General features: G+C 38.4%; 2 protein-coding genes across 10 annotated transcripts in view; one reads left to right on the forward strand and one right to left on the reverse strand.

Annotated features, from left to right (window-relative positions):
- Positions 1-13304, forward strand: part of ST3GAL6 (ST3 beta-galactoside alpha-2,3-sialyltransferase 6) — a 55021-nt gene extending 41717 nt beyond the window's left edge. For all 7 annotated transcript variants that reach the window (XM_079100547.1, XM_079100549.1, XM_079100546.1 and 4 more), the window contains 5 exons: positions 6078-6173; positions 8976-9162; positions 9262-9399; positions 10985-11137; positions 12596-13304. In XM_079100547.1, the coding sequence (XP_078956673.1) occupies positions 6078-6173; positions 8976-9162; positions 9262-9399; positions 10985-11137; positions 12596-12682 (661 nt within the window). In that variant the 3' untranslated portion in view covers positions 12683-13304. The remainder of the gene's footprint in view (positions 1-6077; positions 6174-8975; positions 9163-9261; positions 9400-10984; positions 11138-12595) is intronic.
- Positions 13305-15120: 1816 nt separating this feature from the next.
- The window catches only part of DCBLD2 (discoidin, CUB and LCCL domain containing 2), a 91561-nt gene continuing 87625 nt past the window's right edge, over positions 15121-19056 (reverse strand). For all 3 annotated transcript variants that reach the window (XM_079100541.1, XM_079100540.1, XM_079100539.1), the window contains one exon: positions 15121-18539. In XM_079100541.1, the coding sequence (XP_078956667.1) occupies positions 18070-18539 (470 nt within the window). In that variant the 3' untranslated portion in view covers positions 15121-18069. The remainder of the gene's footprint in view (positions 18540-19056) is intronic.

Below are 19056 nucleotides of genomic sequence, written 5' to 3' on the forward strand. Positions count from 1 at the left end.
AACTCCAGGGTGTGAGTTAAGAGTGATAAATAGCTATTCCTTAAATATTTGCAGCAAGTATCTGCAAATATTTATAGTCTTTGGTCCTATAAATGTGAACTCCTAAATCCTTGAGGGTGTGTCACCGGAAGTCTTATTCTTGCTTAGTTTTATCACAGAAATAAACTATGCTCTGTTCAGCTATTTTCTATCACAGGTGTTCAGCCATCTGTGTGTGCCTTGGCCAGACCATTTCCTTCCTTCTTGCTGACCTGGTCTTCTTTCCCCTGCCTTTCTCCTCTTTGTCACTGAGAGTGCCTCCACTTCCCACTACCTATGTCCATTTCTTCTGCTCAAGTAATTTCCCTATATTTTATATTCCCTCCCTCCTCTAGAAGGATTCAGACATTTCTATTGTTTCAAGTCTGAATCCTTTAATATTCTACCAGATACAAGTGCTTGTTTTGTTTAGAATCTCTAACAGCATGCATGGTACTCTCAGTTGGGATAGATTCCACTGCGGATGGGAAAACTTGAAATATAGTTCTCATCGTTTTCGCATACATGAAGTCTACAGATAAACGTTGCAGGGCTAGCCCTAACAGTTTGTGATCATCAGGGCTAAGGCTTTTTCTCTTTTATGCTTGGCCATTCTTCGGTCTATGGTTTCTCCTAGGGTCCAATATGATAGCTGGAATTCCGCCAATTACATCTGCATTTTTGCCAGAAGGGAGGAAGAAGGGAAGAGGGGCACATCCCCACCCTTTAAAACTTGCCTTCCTCTTTAATGACATCTCACAGAAATCACATATTAATACTTAATTACTTCTAGTGACTTGTGAGCACTGCATCTTCCTATTTCTATATTCATGCTACCAAGGTAGGAGCTTGAAATCAGCCATAGTGGGAGTAATATACCATGAGGATTGGCAAACACTACAAACCAGAACTTCCCCCATGCCCCCCGACCCAGAACTGGTTGTTAAACATTAACTAGCAACCACTGATGACATCCCATTGGATAGGAGTCAGTCACAAGCCAACAAACACCTAGCTGGAAAATAGACTGGAAAATATTGCTTTTATTCCAGGGGACTGTGTACCCACCTTTAAAATTTAAGGGACAGGTAAACCTGATTATTGAAGCACAATTAACTATTTTTTATCAGTATGTGCTATCATTTTCATGGTCCCCATTTGTTTCTGTGCTATTCTAAGGATTTCAAAGTCAATTAGTAACTGCTCTGAAATAACAGCTCAGTACATTTTTTTCTATTTGTTGCTGCTGCTGCTGATTTTACATAGATTCAAGTTCCTCTTTCCCAAAGTACAGATAACATGAGGCTACCCTGTTAAATGAAATTCACTATAGATGGAGAATATATTAAGTAAATTACAGTACAAAAGACGAATAATTAAAGTATGCCCATATTCCAAAACCATGATCCACATTGCTCCCTGGCACCAACCTGCACCCTGGTACCAAGGGTATTATTCTTTCCTCAGGGGATCCCCCAGCTAGATGCAACAGAAACCTTGAAGCACAAAATCTCAGCTCCCACTAAAATGCACAAGTTAGATTCTCACCCCCATCCACCAGCATTGCATTCTGAAACTGTGCCAGATTTTAAGAATATTTTAGTTCTGCAGCATAGGTGGTTATACAATAACTACACATAAATGTCTTACCCACCGGAAGCACCTGTGTAAAGTCAGTTGCTGGCTAAATGGATGGCGATTTGCAAAAGCTACCTGGCTGCTCACTCAAGCAGAATCTATTATGTCTGCCTTAGTCAAACAGGGTTAGATTGGCTACCATGCAAGGCAGGAGCAAACTCTTAGACAAAAAAAAAAAAAAAAAAAAAAAAAAAAAAAAAAAGATTTAGATATCAGCAATGTATTTGTTAACAAGAGTCCTAATCCTGTAAGGAATCCCAATGTCTGCATCTCTAATGTCCTGCTATTTTGAAAGGTTTCTTTATGCAGCAGCCTTTCAGCCAGGGGCAGAACATGAGGGTGACAGGAAGTTGTGGCTTTATTTTACCAGAGTGAGTCACATGTGGTGAAGGTGCTAGTTCCGCCATTACTTGTTTTCTAGCATCTGCTGTGGTCCATTGTTATATAACGATATAGAAATTGTGGTACACACACCAGAGGGAAATGATCACATCCAAAGGATCAACAACATTCATGACATCAGTGAATTCCTTACTTCACTAAAGGGAAAGTTGAGATCAGAGAGGTCAGATCACAAGGCCAATTTCCCAGAAGTACTAAGTGGGGGACCCGGAATGAGGAGCTAGGCTTCTACCCCTAGTCCCTTGCAAGCATTTTAGGTTCTTCAGGATGCAAGAAATAGTTTCCTAACCAAGAATGATTTGAACACTTATTGTTGTATGTATTGCATAAACACGTGGTTTCAGACTTGCAGATTTGTGGTCCCAGTTTGCAGGGTACCCGGCTTCTGTCTGCTCTGACTGTGGATTACACAACCCTGGGGATGGTCAATTCACACACACAAAGTTGTCTGAATGGTGCTTCCTATATTTGGACTGCAAGCAACCTGAACCTCTGAATAGAGTGAGTGTGGTAGTGGGATTGAACTAGTGACTCGATGTTAGGGCTCCAGGGTAGCTTTTCTGTGACTCTTTTCCTTTTGAGTTGTAAAGTAGTCGTAGCTGCTATAACTCTATGTCACATGTCAAAGTCTAGGCAGAAAGAAAGGGCAAGGTTAAAAAAAGTGTTCTGCTCAGACTTTTTTTTTTTTTGGCCAGGGGCAAAAGTCTTTTCTGAAAGCATCTGAAAGAGTTTCCTAGTGTCTTATTGCCCAGGGATGAGTCACATGGCTATCTCGAGGCCAGCTATTCGCAGAGGAAATGAGCTCACCATTATAGGCTTCTGGAAGCACAGCTCTGCTGCCTGGCACAGAGGGTGATGTGCATTTGGAACATGACTAACGCGATCTGCCGTAGAGTGCTAACATTGAAGTTGGACTGATGTGCTTTCATGCATAGGATGCTGCCAAAGGGAGAGATGAAGGTCTGAAAGCATTCAGAAAAGAAGACATATCATCAATGATTTGACATGGGCAGCTTAAGTTTCTTTCCTCTATATTGTTTCCCTCTGCCTAGCTTCCCTCTGCTGGCTTTGCCTGACTTTATGGGAACATGCCTTTCACCTGAGGGAAGTGTAATATTTTACCACTGCTCTTCAGCAGCTTTTCAGATTTTCCATTAACACGTACAGGCACTCTGGAATTATTTTGTTTTTCTGGGTAAGCAGTTTGAGGCATGTCCATTTCCTAAATAGTTCCCAAGCTGGAGTAACAGGTACCTGCTTCTTCTGACATAAATGAGAAAAATGACCTCCATGCACTCACTTAACAATCAACTGAAGCATGTGATTTCATTGACATGGTTTCCTTTCGAAGGCATTGGCCAGTTTTTTCTTCAGTAAGGGTCTTTCCTTTCTTCCACCTGTCCCCTATGACGCTGGCAGAGATGAACACAGAAAGTGAAATTCCTGAAAATGTGGTAACATTAAAGTGTGAAGAGAGTCTTTGGATTGGGAGTTTTCTTGAGTGAGACATAGTCTGTGTGATTCCATGTTTCATAACTCTTTGAAATGGCTGAGACCATAAGCAGAAGGAGGTTGGGAAGGCTGAGCACAACAAATGAGGCCGTCTTGGTAACTATTCCTGGAAGATCCTGCCAGAGATCACTTGCAGCCCTAGACTCCCCTTTTCTCTTGGCTGGAGGCAAATCAGTAGGATCTATGGGAGGAGGTCTAGGACCTTGAGCTTGAGGGAGACCAGTGATGTGTCACACGTAGTACAACAGATGGTATGTGTAATATGACAGATGCCCTTTGGGTAAGCCTGAGATTATGATGCCAAACATGACCTAGGACTTAATGACCATCTGCAATCTAGTCTGATAAAGGGGAAGCTTGTGTAAACATTGAGATTCAACCCATCAGTTCATTGCTAAGTGACATAATGGAACTGGTCAAATCTGGGATTGAGATAAGTTACCTCTTTTTGGGGACAACTTCAGAGAGAAGACTTGTAGGTCGGAAGTCCTTTGTTGAAGTACCAGGGTGAGACCCTGGGGGTATGCTGATGGCCTTGATCTGTGTAGTTGGAGGCATGCAGCTTCTTGGAAGATTGGGGACTGTAGGCCAGGATGGATGCTAGAGCCCCTAGGACCCCTGGACTCAGGACAAGGCAACCCTTCTCTTGTCTAGGCAGTGGCCTCCAGCCTATATTGGAAGGAGAGGATTAGAATGGATACATAATTATAGATATCCTTCCCCTGTACAGGTTAGTTTTCTTCTTGTGAACAGATGTTGTTTAAGTTCTGTTTGTTTTCAGCTACCAGCTTCCCAGTGCCACAACATGCTTAGCATTCCCAGTGGAGAGATGGAGCTAGCTAGCTTCAGGAGGTTCAGCTTCTGATTTCCAATTGACAACCCCTTTGCTTAAGGAAGGCTAAGCAAACTGTGAGCGTGGGAATTGACCCCTGCCATAGAGCATTCATGGGATGGACCAGGTGAGGACAATGGCAGTGACATAGAGAATAGCATTCTCAATATTCAACAATGTTCACCTTTTAGCCATGGCCCCAGAGTAGCGAGCCTTTGATAAAGTTGGCTTCCTGAGATCGGGACTAAAGTCAAACTTGTTAATAAGGCATCTAGATAGGTTACTTTCTTAATTGAAAACAAACAGATGTAAACAAACACACACTTCTAGAACACACTGTGATAGGTTACATGTTCATCACGTGAGGTTTTGGGCATACAGTTTATTGGGTGCCTCCCAAATCCCTGCTACCTGTGAAACCAGTGCTTCTCGTACTTGTCTGAAGACCCTGATTTAGACATGACTTGTTAATATTTGAGAGCTAAGAACCCCAATTAAATGTATTGTTTTTAAAATGTTAGCATTAAAATTTATAAAATAATAAATGAGGGATACAAATTACATGTAAGAAAGGTAAGCTTGTGAATGTAGGAATGTGTACAGTCTCTTCTTAACTTGCCCAGTGCTGGGCTCTTTTAAATAGTTACTACATTCTCTATTTAAATATTCTACAGCATTTGTACAATTTTGCTACTCATTAATTTCCTAGACACTTTAAGGTCTTGAGTTGAACTGAGCTGCTGATTTCATGGTTCTTAGAGAAAAAAAGATTTTCTTTAGACTTTCCATATCATGAGGAAGGACAGCTTCAAAAGCCTTTCCTTCTGTAGTTTTGTTCCCTAGAGGAGAAGGATTTCGTTTGTTTGTTTGTCATTTCTCCAGGCCTGTTTAGTTAACTGCTAGGAGGTAGATGGGCCAGGGCCATGTATTCTGAGAGTTAGCACTATACAATATGTGCTTCTAGGCTGATCCTAGCCAGCAACAGGAAGTCCCCCTTTGTGGCCTACTTTAAAGCTCTTTGCCAGGAACACAGAGTGCACTTGTAGTTTGTTTTGGTTAAGCTCCAAGGACCAGTCCATGTTTGGGAAATTGAAGTGAGCATGGGCAGGGTACAGCAGGCTGCCCTTTCCCCACCAGATTCTATCATCTGCTTTGTCACTTATGAGATGCAACAGAAAACCAGAGATAGAATCTCAGAGGAATGGGTAACACTGGCAAAAAATGCATATGTACATAATGTAAAATATACTGGTATCAATAACAACAAGGAGAATTCTAGGTGGAGGGGTCTCCTGTGCACTAATTTTGTATGCAGATGCTAGTTCCACCTCTTGGAAGTGTAACTTTGAATTGTTATGTGTTTTATGAACCTATTTCTCCATTTGTGTAATGGGAATATTAGGTTTATGTATCTCAATGAGTGGTTACAAGAATTACATGAGAGAATGGGCTGCTGAGAGGTATTTGTTGACAATGAGCACACACTGTTCCTATAGAATATTATTTCTTGACTCTTACATGTATATGATACGTAGCTACACCTTTTGGTTCACGATTGGTTCCTTTTCTACTTGTGAAATTTGGCATAGGGTTCCTGAAAGCAGGAACAGGTTCTTGGAATTATCCTATTCAGTTAAAGATGGCTCAATCTCTGACTTGTCTATTTGCCCAACAGGGTGCCGTGTAAAAAGTGTGTGGTGGTGGGCAATGGAGGAGTTTTGAAGAATAAGACCTTAGGTGAGATAATCGACTCCTATGATGTAATAATAAGGTAAATATATTTCACCTTTGCCAACCTAGAATGGTTTGAAGAGAATATGGCTTCCTACTTTAGGACAGCTGCGTTTTAAAAGTTGCTTCAATTTATTTATGTTCTTGATTACTCAACCTTCTCTCTCAGTAGTTGGCTAGAGTAACACCTAGATTTCAGGTCACTGATTTAGCAAATATTTATTAGGTCCCCTTAATATTCCAGGTACATTTTTAGCCATAAGGGAGAGAGCAGTGGATAAGAATGGTACTCTTATTCCCTGTGGTGCTTACATTCTACTGCAGGGAAGAAAACAGCAATTATATGAGAAAATGTATTGTATCATATATCCAATTAGAAAAAGATCACAAAGAATAGTTGAGTGGTATTTGGGAATGAGTGACCATGTTGACGAGATACTTAAGCTGGACCTAGGTGACCATATAGGATGAGCCACATGAAGGTTAGGGAAGAGCAGGATAGGATCCTGTGTTTGAGTAAGCAGCAAAACTCCAGTAAAGTTTGAGGGCAGCAGCTAGGGTGCAATCAGAGGCTAAAAAGGTGGCAAGGAGCAGGCTGTGCAGGATTTTGTAAACTAGGATTAAAAGCTTGGATTTTATGGACAATAGGAAGCTTTTAAAAGGTTTTAAGTAAGAGAAGAATGCAGTCTAGTTCTTTAAAATATCCCAGCTGCAACATAGACAATGGAATGTGAGCGACAAGGATGGGAAGGAGATATTCATCTAAGGTGCTACGTTTGGGTAGGACAGATGATGGCTTGGCTCAGGATAGATGGGAGAAGTAGGCAAGTGGCTGACTGGAGACATGTTAAAGACCTGGGCTTATCAGGATTTATTGCTTTACTAAATGTGAGGACTAATGGGAATAAAACAACCAAGGGCATTGCCTACTGTTTTCAACCTAAAGGTTGGCTGGATAGTGATTATCATTTATTGATAGGAGCAGGAGTAGATTTAGAAGAATAAGATTTTCTCTGTTTATATGTTAGATTTGAGATGCTTATGAGACACACCATGGATAAGTCAAGCAGAAATTTAGTTTCATTGGTGAGAGGCCTATGAGCTATGTTTACACTATGGACTTGGTGAGAGTTTCCAGGAAGAGACTGAGGTTTTGAGAAAAGAGGGCCCAGGACAGGTGTAGAGCTTAACATGTAGAGGGAGACTGATCAAAGTTAAAGGGGATAGAGAGGATCCACCAGTGAAGGAGGAAGAAGATGAGGAGTTGATCACAGAACTGAGAGAGCAGTGTTTTAGGTCATAGGGAGAGATATCAACTGCATCCCAATGGTGAGGAGAGGTCACATAAAACAAGGACAGAGAGACCATGAGGTGGTCAATCTGAAACTCTTTATTACTTTGACAAAAGCAAATTTAAAGGCATGCTATGGCAAAAAGCCTGATTGGAATGGGTTGGAGAGAGAATGCAGATGAGAAAGTGGAGAAATTAGTCTCATCAACTCTTCTGAGAAATTTTGCTCTGGAAAATGAACTGGTAGTTGGAGATGGTTACAGAATCAAGGAGAGATCTGTTGTGTTCTTTTCTTTTGTGATGGTAGTAGGTGCTGGAGCTTATTGTTAAACTAATGGAAATGAGTGGAGAAAGTGTGGTAGAGAGAGAGGGGAATAGGGTCCAGAGTGCAAGCATGGTTAATCTTTTGTAATGCAAAGAGGAACCAGGATTGTGGTTGGAGCGACCAGTGTTCCTTTAGATGTAGTGGTGGGAAAATAAAGATGTTCTTGTTTTCTCAATGAAAGGTTGAAGTAAGGTCATCATTTGGTCTAAGTGTGGGTATGAGGAGTAGCTAAGAATAGTTTTCTGTGGGAAAGCTAGTGTATGGGGGCAACACATTAGGGTGACCTGGCAGCGTTCTGGAGTACTGCTGATTTCTGCAGAGCAAGGTCACCTTATTTTCTATTTTCAGGAAACTTTGATAATTCACCTACAAAATAATTTTGAAGCATTCACAAACTTCTCTACTTATAAACTGTCTAAATCTGTTTAAAACCATAGCAAGCCCTTGTAGGAAAACAACATGGACAAAATTTTGAAAGTCATTTCAAATGTTAAGACTGTCTTATATTACACGAAGTCAGTGGCAAAGAGCAAAGCAGTATTTATCCTCCTAGGGGACACTGTTTTGGAAACAAAGAATTCCTTTTTTATAGCATGCTTTCATAGTGTGTGCATAAATAGTGCATGTCTGACCTTGGCTTTGAGCGTACACAAACCTGACAGTAGATCCTTTGTGGTTCTTCAGTTCATTCTAGCAACAGACCTTCATTCATTGTGCTCCAATACATTTCCTTCACTTGAGAGCAGCACAATTTTGATGGGTCTTCCAGCCAGCTTGAATGTGATTCTTCTTACCTGTCAGTTGCTTAGACACACATCCATGTGCAATGACACTGTGACCACAGCCATATAACTTTCTCAGGTCTTCAGGGCTCTCGTGTAAATCTAAGGGTGTTTCTGTGGTTGTCCTCCAAGGTCTCTTTTAACTCTAGTATTCTGTGCTCCCATCTCTCTTAGTCTTCAGTTTTCCTGAAGGTAAAATTGAATTATCCTTGGCTCCACAATTAGTTTTCAAATACAGATTAATATTTCTGCCTTTGAGCAAACAGCTAGTTCTTGACAGGAATCATCTCCATGGCCATTACATGTAAAAGATAGATCAGTTGCTGTGTGGTTTCAGAACACAGGTAAATGGCTATTTGTCCAATTCTGAAACCTCTGAGAACTGTAATGAACATGGCTTGTCCTCCACCTGTTTACATATCTTGTGTGTCTTCCTACCCACAGAATGAACAATGGTCCTGTTTTAGGACATGAAGAGGATGTTGGGAGAAGAACAACCTTCCGACTTTTTTATCCAGAATCTGTTTTTTCAGATCCCAGTCACAATGACCCCAATAGTACGGTGATTCTGGCTGCTTTTAAACTTCTTGACTTAAAGTGGCTACTGGAATTGTTATCAGGTGGCAAAATAGTAAGTTGGCAAAATTGATCTGCCTTCAGATTCTTTTGGTAATTTTCCTTAAAAAAAATAAAAGCAACTGTATTTTATTTTCTATACCCTTTATTTCAGAATACTAGTGGTTTTTGGAAGAAACCAGCCTTAAATTTGATCTACCAACCTTATCAAATCAGAATATTAGATCCTTCCATTATCAGAACAGCAGCTTATGAACTACTTAATTTTCCAAAATCTTTTCCCAAAAATCAGGTATGTATGTTTGCATGATTTCAAACTGCAGATTCAGCTCAGGTAGAATAGAGGGTCCTGGAACCTTTCAGAAATTATGAGAACCATGGCTCATGAGGTAGTTTCTGAGGGCTCTACCTGAAATAGTAAGATTGGATACCTGTGGATATTATGTTTGTTTTTCACAATAAAAGGAAAATAGCTTTAAATTTTTGTTGTTGTCTTTTGGGTTCTCCTCCACCCCCACCCCTTGCAGGGCTTTCCTGGGGTTTGTGTGTTCAATTGGCTTATCTCTTAGAACCTTATCTTCAGTCTTCTGCAGCAAGGAGAGTAACTGGGTGGGCTGGTGCACAGGCTTGTGCTCACCATAGCAGGACTGGCTTCAGGACAAGTGCATAGCTTTTCAGGCTAAAAAGAATAGTATGAAGCATTCATTAGGAAGCTTTGTGTTACTGCAATGAAACACATGAAATAGGCCACTCATGAAGAAAATAAGGTATATTTTTGGACAAAGTAAGTCCAAGATTGAGTGGCTCCATGCTTTGGACCTCTGGCAAGTATGGCACATCACTGTGTATGTTGGAGTGGAGTGTATTCTCACATCTCGAGCCAGGACACAGAAAGAAGAGACCAGAGTCCCACAATCCCTGTTGAGGGCACACCCCTAATTACCTGAGGGCCTCCCACCAGGCTCCACTTCTTAAAGGCCCATAGCACCTCCAACTAGTGCTACCATTGTGACAAAACCTTTACATATGGATATGGACATTTGGGGTATCACATTCACACCACAGCACAGTTAAAAATATTACAGAAGCTAGAAAGTAAGGAAGGACAATAATGTAGTCCAAAATATTTCTGTGGTTAGAGAACACTGGTACTAAAAATTTTTAAGAAATTAATAACAGTTGGAAGGTGACATAGAGTCAAGAAGTTTGTTTACATTCTAAAGAAACTGATTCATTAGAGGAAAATATTGGTGATAAGGGGAGAAAGTGGTTAAGGGTAGAAGCCTCGTTGTTGAGCAGAGGTGGAATATGTACACTAGTGAAGGGATCAGGTGTAGCACTAACAGAGACATCTTGTCCACTGTGAAGAGGTGGGAGCTGCAAGTGTAGGTAAAGATGCAGGTAAGATGGTAGATTTGGAGTTAGGAAGGTGATATAGCTGTTGCTTTCATTTTCATACAGAAATAAGGATTAAATTGTCAATTTAGAGTAGGAAGATGGGCTGTTGAAGAATAAATTTATGTCATCTTGAAAAGTAGGAATGGGACAAGCACAATTGGGTGGCTAGATCCACTCAATGTCTGCTTGAGACTCTGGCCATTCGTTTAACATGACCAGGCAAGAATATTTTCTTTTGCTTTATTCTGGTGCTGGATGACTGGAGAATTGTTTCATTAGAGTGAAGAGTCTGCCGGGTGATCGTGTAGGTTCTGTGGATGATGGTTGGCTGCTTGGGGGCTAACTGATGAGGATTTAACTTAATATTTATTTTACCTAAATGTTCAAAAATCCTTGTTTCATGACTAGGTCAACACAAAATGTTTTGGAAACAAGGGACTCATTTGCATTTTTGAAAAAGTTTTTAATTTCTCTCCTAGGAATCCAAACACCCAACGACAGGAATTATTGCCATCGCACTGGCATTTCACATATGTCATGAAGTCCACCTAGCTGGTTTTAAATATAATTTTTCTGACCTCAAGAGTCCTTTGCACTACTATGGAAATGCCACCATGTCTTTGATGGATAAGGTAATATACACACACATCATAACACACTTTGGTATAATCTTTGTTATTGTTGAAAAGCCCATATTTTCTCACTTTCACTTTACTAATGGAAAAGTTTTGAGGGTTTGAGAGCTTGAAGGGGGCTACAGAGCTATGGAGGGCTGAAATTAGGACTCAAGTCAATAGGCTATTTTACTATAACAACAATTCCTAAATTGTGGGTCTGAGACCTTGGTAGAATCTCATGGTTAATACCAAGTGCACCAAAACCATATAGGGAACAAGCCTTAGATATCATATCATGTTTGCACTATTTAAATATACATACAAGCTTCTGTGTATGAGATGTACAAATTTACCCCAAAGAGGGCTATGCTCACAGCAACTCTTTTCATGTGTTTCTTTTTCCTGTGGTGCTAGTTCTTGAACCCAGGGTTTTGTGCATGCTAGACAAGCTCTTTACCACTGAGCTACAGCCCTGCCCTTCATGTATTTTTGTTATTGTTAGAGAAGATGGTCTAGAACAATATAGCCTGGTAAAAGAATTTTCATGGTTAAAAAGGTTGCCTTTTCACTAGATCATGTCTTTTCTTGAATAGAGATCAATAGTGGTAAATTTAATCCTGAGGATTTCAATTGAGTGAGAAGGATTTTATTTTTTTAATTCTTAGATTAGTAGGCTACCCTAAGGGAAAGGATTAAAATGTTATCTGTACCTTAACATTGAAATATGAAATGATCTGTTATATATGGATATATCTCATGAAATCAGTCCCCCAGTAGTATTCAGGCTGGATTTTATTCCTGTCTTTTGTCCCTCCAGACTCAGGCTCCCAGCTGTAAACCAAACACTTGAATATTCAAGGTTTAGGTACCTAGAACAGACTTTTGGCTCATTTCTCCAATCTCTAATCTTTCCTGTAACACTTATGGGACTACAAGTGTCATATAAATAACAAAATGTTTAAACAACTCCCTATCAATAGAATAGAATTAATTTCAATTTTTATGGTGCTGGGACTTGAACCCAGGGCCTTGCACATATAAGACAAACACTACCACTGAGCTACAACCCCCAGATGTATTTTTTAAATACATCTTAAACTGAACCATTCTTTATAGGAGGTTATTATGTTCAGGACAACTTTTTTTAAAAAATGAATTCCAACTGGTGCTTTTATAAAAAACCCTTTCTGACTTAAAATTTTGGCTCCTAGATTTATATCACGGGACATCAGAGGTTCTGAAGAAGCCTCCACTCAAGTGATAGTTTAAGTGGAAAGAGGGGGCTTCAGGGAAAGCTCTTGCACAAGAATGAACAAGGAAAAAGAAAGTAGGAAGGCAACATAAGTCCGTGTGACTTGTAACTTAGCCTTTGAAGTTTTTATACAGAACTTTTAAGACCCACAACATTCCATTGCTGTGTTAATATTTTGGGATTGGGACTGATGGTAATCTTACATTGTTTTTCTTCTTCAGAATGCTTATCACAATTTGACTGCAGAACAGCTCTTTTTGAAAGACATTATAGAAAAAAACTTTGTAATCAACTTGACGCAAGATTGACCCTACAGACTCAGAAGGATTCTAACAGTATTAGTTTTATTTTTATACTGCAATTTTTAGTTTATTTTTAAATATATTCGATAAACTTGTCAAATTATGTATATGAAGTCTGTGGTTGCTTGGTGACTCATAACTACCAGCTTAATTTATGTGAATATATTTATGAAAAACAAGAAAGGTCTAATTAAGATATCAGGGAAATAAAGTTTTAATTGCATCATTTTTAAAAAATAAGCTACTGTTTTGAGGTGTTTTAAAACACCTTTTTATAGTTAATGTCATCTTAGACTTCTGAAAGGATGTGACTCCTTAATAAGTAAGGAGATGGAGTTCACCAGTTTTGACTACTGTGGGATTCTGAGAGGTCTGCCTGGCTACTGAACCTGGCAGGTGGGAAACTGGAATATGACTGTGCCTTGCTCTAGCAATGTGCAACCACCTGGCTGTGGAAACCTAAGTTCACACTGGTTTAATCCTCCCCCTCTTGCTCCCTGCCATTACTTAAATCATGATTGTGATGAGTCATAATTTGGTAGAAGGAAAGAAGTTATTTTTCTTTTAAGTTAAAGGAAATTGGCAAAATGTGAAATTCTGAATGAGTAAATAACTAATTCAATTACTACAGTCTGGTTGCTTTGTATTATTTTAAACAAAACAGTGTAACTCTAAAAAGAAGCTAAACTAGGGAAGCTCCAGGAAGGGAAAACTGAAAACATTTTGCCTGGCATAATTTATCCATTATTCATTTTTTTTTTTGAAGTAAATTGGGAAAGGTAAGGAAGACAACAAAGCAAATTTACCCTTAACAATCAAGCTTCCAGGCATGGTGGTGCACTTTTTTTTTTTTTTTGGGGACCAGGGACTTAAGTCAGGGGTTTTTAACCACTGAGCCACATCCCCAGCCCTTGTTTCATTCAGAGACAGAGTCTGACTGAGTTGCTTAGTGCCTTGCTAAATTGCTGAGGCTGGCTTTGAACTTGTGATCCTCCTGCCTCAGCCTCCAGGGCCACTGGGATTACAGGCATGTTCCACTGCACCTGGCTGGGGGTGCACATTGTAATCCCAGTGACTCAGGAGGCTGACACAGACAATCCCAAGTTCAAAGCCAGCCTCAGGGGCTTGGTTAGGCCCTATCTCAAAAAATAAATAGGGCTGTGGATGTAGTTCAGTGGTAAAGCAACCCTGGGTTGAATCCCCAGTGCCAAAGGGGGAGGGAAAAAAAAAAAGTCAAGCTGATTTCAGACTTAAGTATTTTAATGAAAAATCCCAATTTTTCACACAATTACTCTTCAACTGCAAAGGTTACATGGCTGTCTTGGGTACACCAAAGCATCCAACTGGATGCAAATAAGCTAGTCCTACAAAAGTGGTGACCTGATTTCTTTTCCAAATTTTACAAATAGAACCAAAAGCTCCCTTGGGGGGGGGGGGGGGGAGAATAAGAGATAAAGGAGAAAGAGAAGAGCAGAGTTTATAAGAAGGATGGAATGAAAAGCTGTTAGAAGAGGTCTGAGTTAAAGAATTACTAGGTTGAAAAACAGATATAAATGGGAAACATCAATGTAACCAACAAGCATCCTGCTTGAGATTATACAAAGGGCCAAAGTGAAATACTTAAAAGCAGTGTGAGGCAGAGAAAACTAGTAATTTATTTAACTGAGTTCAGACACTGACTGGAAGGATTGTGTTCTGTTAATACCAGCATATGTTTGCATAGTGCTCCAGTTTTATTTGATTCTTCTGATGATCTGGAAGGGGAAAAGGTGGTTCTAGACCAGAATCCACTGTATTCAGTGGTATATTTCCCTTACAACACACAGCTATAGGTGGTGGCTTGGCTGCTGAAGTACAGTTTATATAAAACAAATCAAGCTTCAGAAAGGATGGGTCTGGCCATAGGAAAAAAAATTAAGGAAAACAATAGTAGCATTTTCAAATGTTGGTATAATCACTGTATAATAATGGACATAAAATTGATGACTGAAGTTAATATTGAGAAATCTGATATTTTGTGTAGTATGACAAAACCTATAAACCTCAAGGTTCTTTAAGCCAAATAATCTGAGCAAGACACATATATACAATTTATTAAAAACACATGAACACAATAAAATCTATTTATACAATCTATTCTAGCAACATATACAAATCTGAGTGACTACAGTACATGCCGAGGTAAGAAAAGTACATTCTGAGAGAATATAACTGACACCAAGCCATTTTTATTTCTAATATATATTTCAATACATGTTTTCTTTCTACCATTCCCAGTGCTAAATAAAAGAAAAAAGTAAAAGAAACTAGTCACAAGTTGGATTAAATGAGAATTGGTGCCATAGTTGACCTAAAAAGTATTTTAATAACCATCCAATTGGATTTTTCAGTTTAGAGACTTCAAGTTCAGAATCAAAAAGCAGAGCAAATAATAATTTTCTTTATTTTCTTTTCTTTTTTTTTTTTTTTTAAAAGGCAGAGGGTCATCAGTTCTCTTAAGAGTTGGGAAAAGCTTTCAATGTCCCACATAATTTACTGGTTCTTTCTAGGTGCCTCATGTGACATGATATTTCTATAGCCCTTTAGCTCTCCAGGTGACAGTGTGGAATGAAGGCAAAGGTCCTCTGGTCTTACCACTCTCCACAGCTCTGTGGCCACATTCATATTGATGGCCTCACATTCTGCTCTTCTCCAGAGGGAAGAGGAGAGGCAAGTGTACATATAATGTTATATTTTTTAACTCTTGTATAAATTCTCTACTTGAACCATTTTCATCAGTGAATAAACCCATTGTTCAATGCAAAGTGCAAATAGTGAAATGTGAACTTAAATAACTGGACTAGACCTGGCACATTCAACAAGATTTAGATTTACAGCATTTAATAAAATGTAAATCATAATTCACAATGTCTTTAACTGTGCTGAATCCTAGAATCAAGTAACAGCAAAGTCATTGTAATTTTATGAAACCTATAGGCCTAATGGCCACTTGCCACATCATTGTCTGATTCTCTATTTGTATTATCAAGAAAAAATTTAATCCAATAACCCACTGTGATTAAGTCTTAAATATTTCAAGCAAAGAATAAAAATTCAAGGGAATTTTGTCAACAAAGTAACAATGGTTACTTTCACATTTTAGTTGTTACTTGATTGTCTCCAAAGCTGTATATATCAGACATAAATGTACTAAAAACCAGGAACAAACAATTCTAACATGAAAACAAACTAAAAGTACAAAACCAGAAAAACCATTTGAATCAGGCTCAGCAATTCATCTGGAAAGTAAAATATATAAAAATAGTAAAAACTATGTATTTTATTAAAATCATTGGTAGTTCAAGGACAACAGCACAGTGGCAATATGAATCAAGTCTTAAAATATGCATCATTTCAGAAAACATTTGCCTCTCATTAAAAGAAAGAAAGAAAGAAAGATTAAAAAAAAAAGCTCCAAAAAAAAAAAAAAAAAAAAAAAAAAAAAAAAAAAAAAAAAAAAAAAAAAAAGCTCCAGGGAAAACGATCAGGTCATACAACTATACAAAAATAGCAAGTTTCTTTGGGAAAATGAAGCAGTTATTGAAACATCTCTCTTAAAGCTTCAAACAGGCATATGACTTGAGGAAAAGTATATTCCCTGTGTACTAAGAAAAAATATAAACAACAAAATGGTTTACTCTGTTCCCACATGAAAGGGGATAACTGCATTAATATATGTGCTTTACAAATTCACTTATGGTTTAATAAAAGTACATCTGTGCTTTTTGTTTAAAAATATGAACTGATTTTTTCAATTGTGAAATTGTGCCTCTAAGTTTGAAAAATGAAAATCAAACCAACAAAATTATACAAGGAAAAGGCAGGGAAGCTGCAGAAAGAAACAGTTCTCATTTAGAAGCAATTTTTTAAAAATACTGATGCACTTGTGGAAGTAAGCAAAATGAATACTGTTCAACTTTATTCAAACATCATAATCTTGTGGCATGAGCCAACAGAAATGTCTAGAACTTCATGGGAAAATACATTTTAACATTTAGTCTACACACTAAGGTTTACAGTAGAGGGAATGTCAAATTTATATATTTTTATCATATGGTGAGCTTACATTGTCTTGCCAGTCGCCAGTCTAAAGATATTTAAAGATGGGATTTGCACTACAAACTAATATATTACAGATGATACCTAATTTACTCCATCTGAAACTAGTTCTGGGCACATCATGAACAAGTGGCAATAAGGAATTTGCCAGGAGGTATCAAAAACAATTTCATTGGCAGGATGTGATTATGTCTGTTCCCTAGCTATGACATAAAGGACTACTGACACCTTGTACCACACACAAAAGGCACAATCACACTACCGAAGAATACATGTTGGATTTCCATTTCTTATACTATTTTACTGGTGAAAACTGAAAATAGAAAATATTTTATTTGACTAAAATTATAAAATACCATGAGACTGTAAAAAAGTGTGTGTGTGTGTGTGTATAAATAAGAAATGAAAGAGCACAAGTTCTGGTTATTTTTTTTGTTGGAGTTTTGTAAGGTAATTTATATTACTACTAGGTTAAGAGGGGAGAGTCTCCCTTAGAACTTTTCTAAATTGTAAATTGTTTCTCTTTTGTTTCCACCTTAAGAAGTATACTTGAAGACATCAGAGGATCTCAATTCATGAGACTGATAACGCTAGCAACACCTACTGAAATAAAATATTTCATAAACACATGAATGGGGGTCTGGGGCAGAAAGAATGAGTGGAGATGAGACCAGGTTGATGAAGTGCTACAGCTCTTAAAAATGTCAAGAAGGGGAAAAGTCAGTCACTCCAAAGTCCGAGTTTCCAACATAGATCTTCCTAAGGGGAGACCAGTGTGTACAGTTGTGGTCAAATTAAACCTTATCTCACTAAGTATTTTCAAAAAAGAATCCAGAAAGTAATATAGAAAAGAAGAAGAGGAAAACATGAGAGTACCCACCTTTCACAAAGGGATAATTCAAGCCATTAGATATTTCAAGAACAGTACCATGCATTATTGCCAGTCAGGCTAATAGAACCATCTCTTGAGTTCATTAATGTACCTGCAGCATTGGTAATAAATACTCTCAGTGATTTTCAGTTTCTCTGAAGTGCATTATAGGGAGCTTTTTCTGTATTAAAAATAGTGTTTTACAGTAGTAACAAGCAGATGTTCAAAATTTATCAGGCAAGCAGTAATTGTGCCACAGCAACACCTTTTAAGTGAGATAAGTAGTTTCATGTACCTTGGGCACCACATTTTCCCAACCACTTCAGTGACAGATATGTAATACATTCTATATATTACTACAACTAAAAAAAAAAAAAAAGGCCATGTGCTTTAAATTGATGCTTTGTAAAAAGCAGCATTACCTTCAAAGGATTTCTTTAAAAACATCATACTCCACATCCCTTTCTGTTCCTGATACTTCCTGTGTGCTCTGGGGCACCTGGTACACCATTTCATCTGGGGCAGCTGGACCTGGCTTCCCACCTTTTGGGGTATCATACTGAGCTTGGGCTGAGGAGCAGCTATCTGTCCTGGAGAGAAGTGTATTGTAAGTTCCCACTAGAGTGGGAGGTTGGTTCCCTGTAGCTTTGAAAGTGGATGTGGAGGGCAGGCCAACTGAAGCTGTGGGGTGCCCTGACATGTCCATGACGATGGGGGTTGCATACTCAGGTCCAGTAATCGGCAGTGGTTCAGCATAGGCATGATATACTTCCTGCACTGGAGAGTTGTAAGGATCGAGGTCTGCATAGCCTGCTTCTTTTCCTTCTTCTGGTTTAAAGGTAGATCTCTGATGAAGTGTACCAACGATTCCTCCCACAAGTGGCTGTGCATACTCTGCAGATATCACAAAACACACTAGAAGAGTTATCTCCCTAATACAGAGATTACATAATTTAAGGTGGTAGCTGCAGGTTACACTAAAACACTTCTCTATGACATGGTTATTGCTATCAACAGACTTATTAATTTCCCACTTGCAAGAAATAAAATCAAAATGTATTCATGCATTCTACTGACATGTACAACTAATTAGAATAAAAATAATTTTTAAAAAACTTACTGTTTTCTAGTATGTCACAGTAATAAATTAATTTGCCAGAAAGTCTCCTTCATGTAATTTTGCATCAAGACTATATATGTTCTTTCAATCAAGGTAGTATTTCATTAAAAATATAAATATTTCATTATTAAAATAAGTATTAGTCTTGGGAAAAAAACATCAGATTTTTTTTCTTTTCAAAAATTAGTAAATGTTTAAAATATTCAAATGTATACTAGGATAACAGGATACTATAAAGCTCTTTCTTTTTTTCCTGTTCCCAGTCTTAACACTCTTACCCTACTCCAAACA

The sequence above is a fragment of the Sciurus vulgaris genome (genome assembly GCF_902686455.1).
Source record: "Sciurus vulgaris genome assembly, chromosome: 10".
NCBI classification, from domain to species: domain Eukaryota; kingdom Metazoa; phylum Chordata; class Mammalia; order Rodentia; family Sciuridae; genus Sciurus; species Sciurus vulgaris.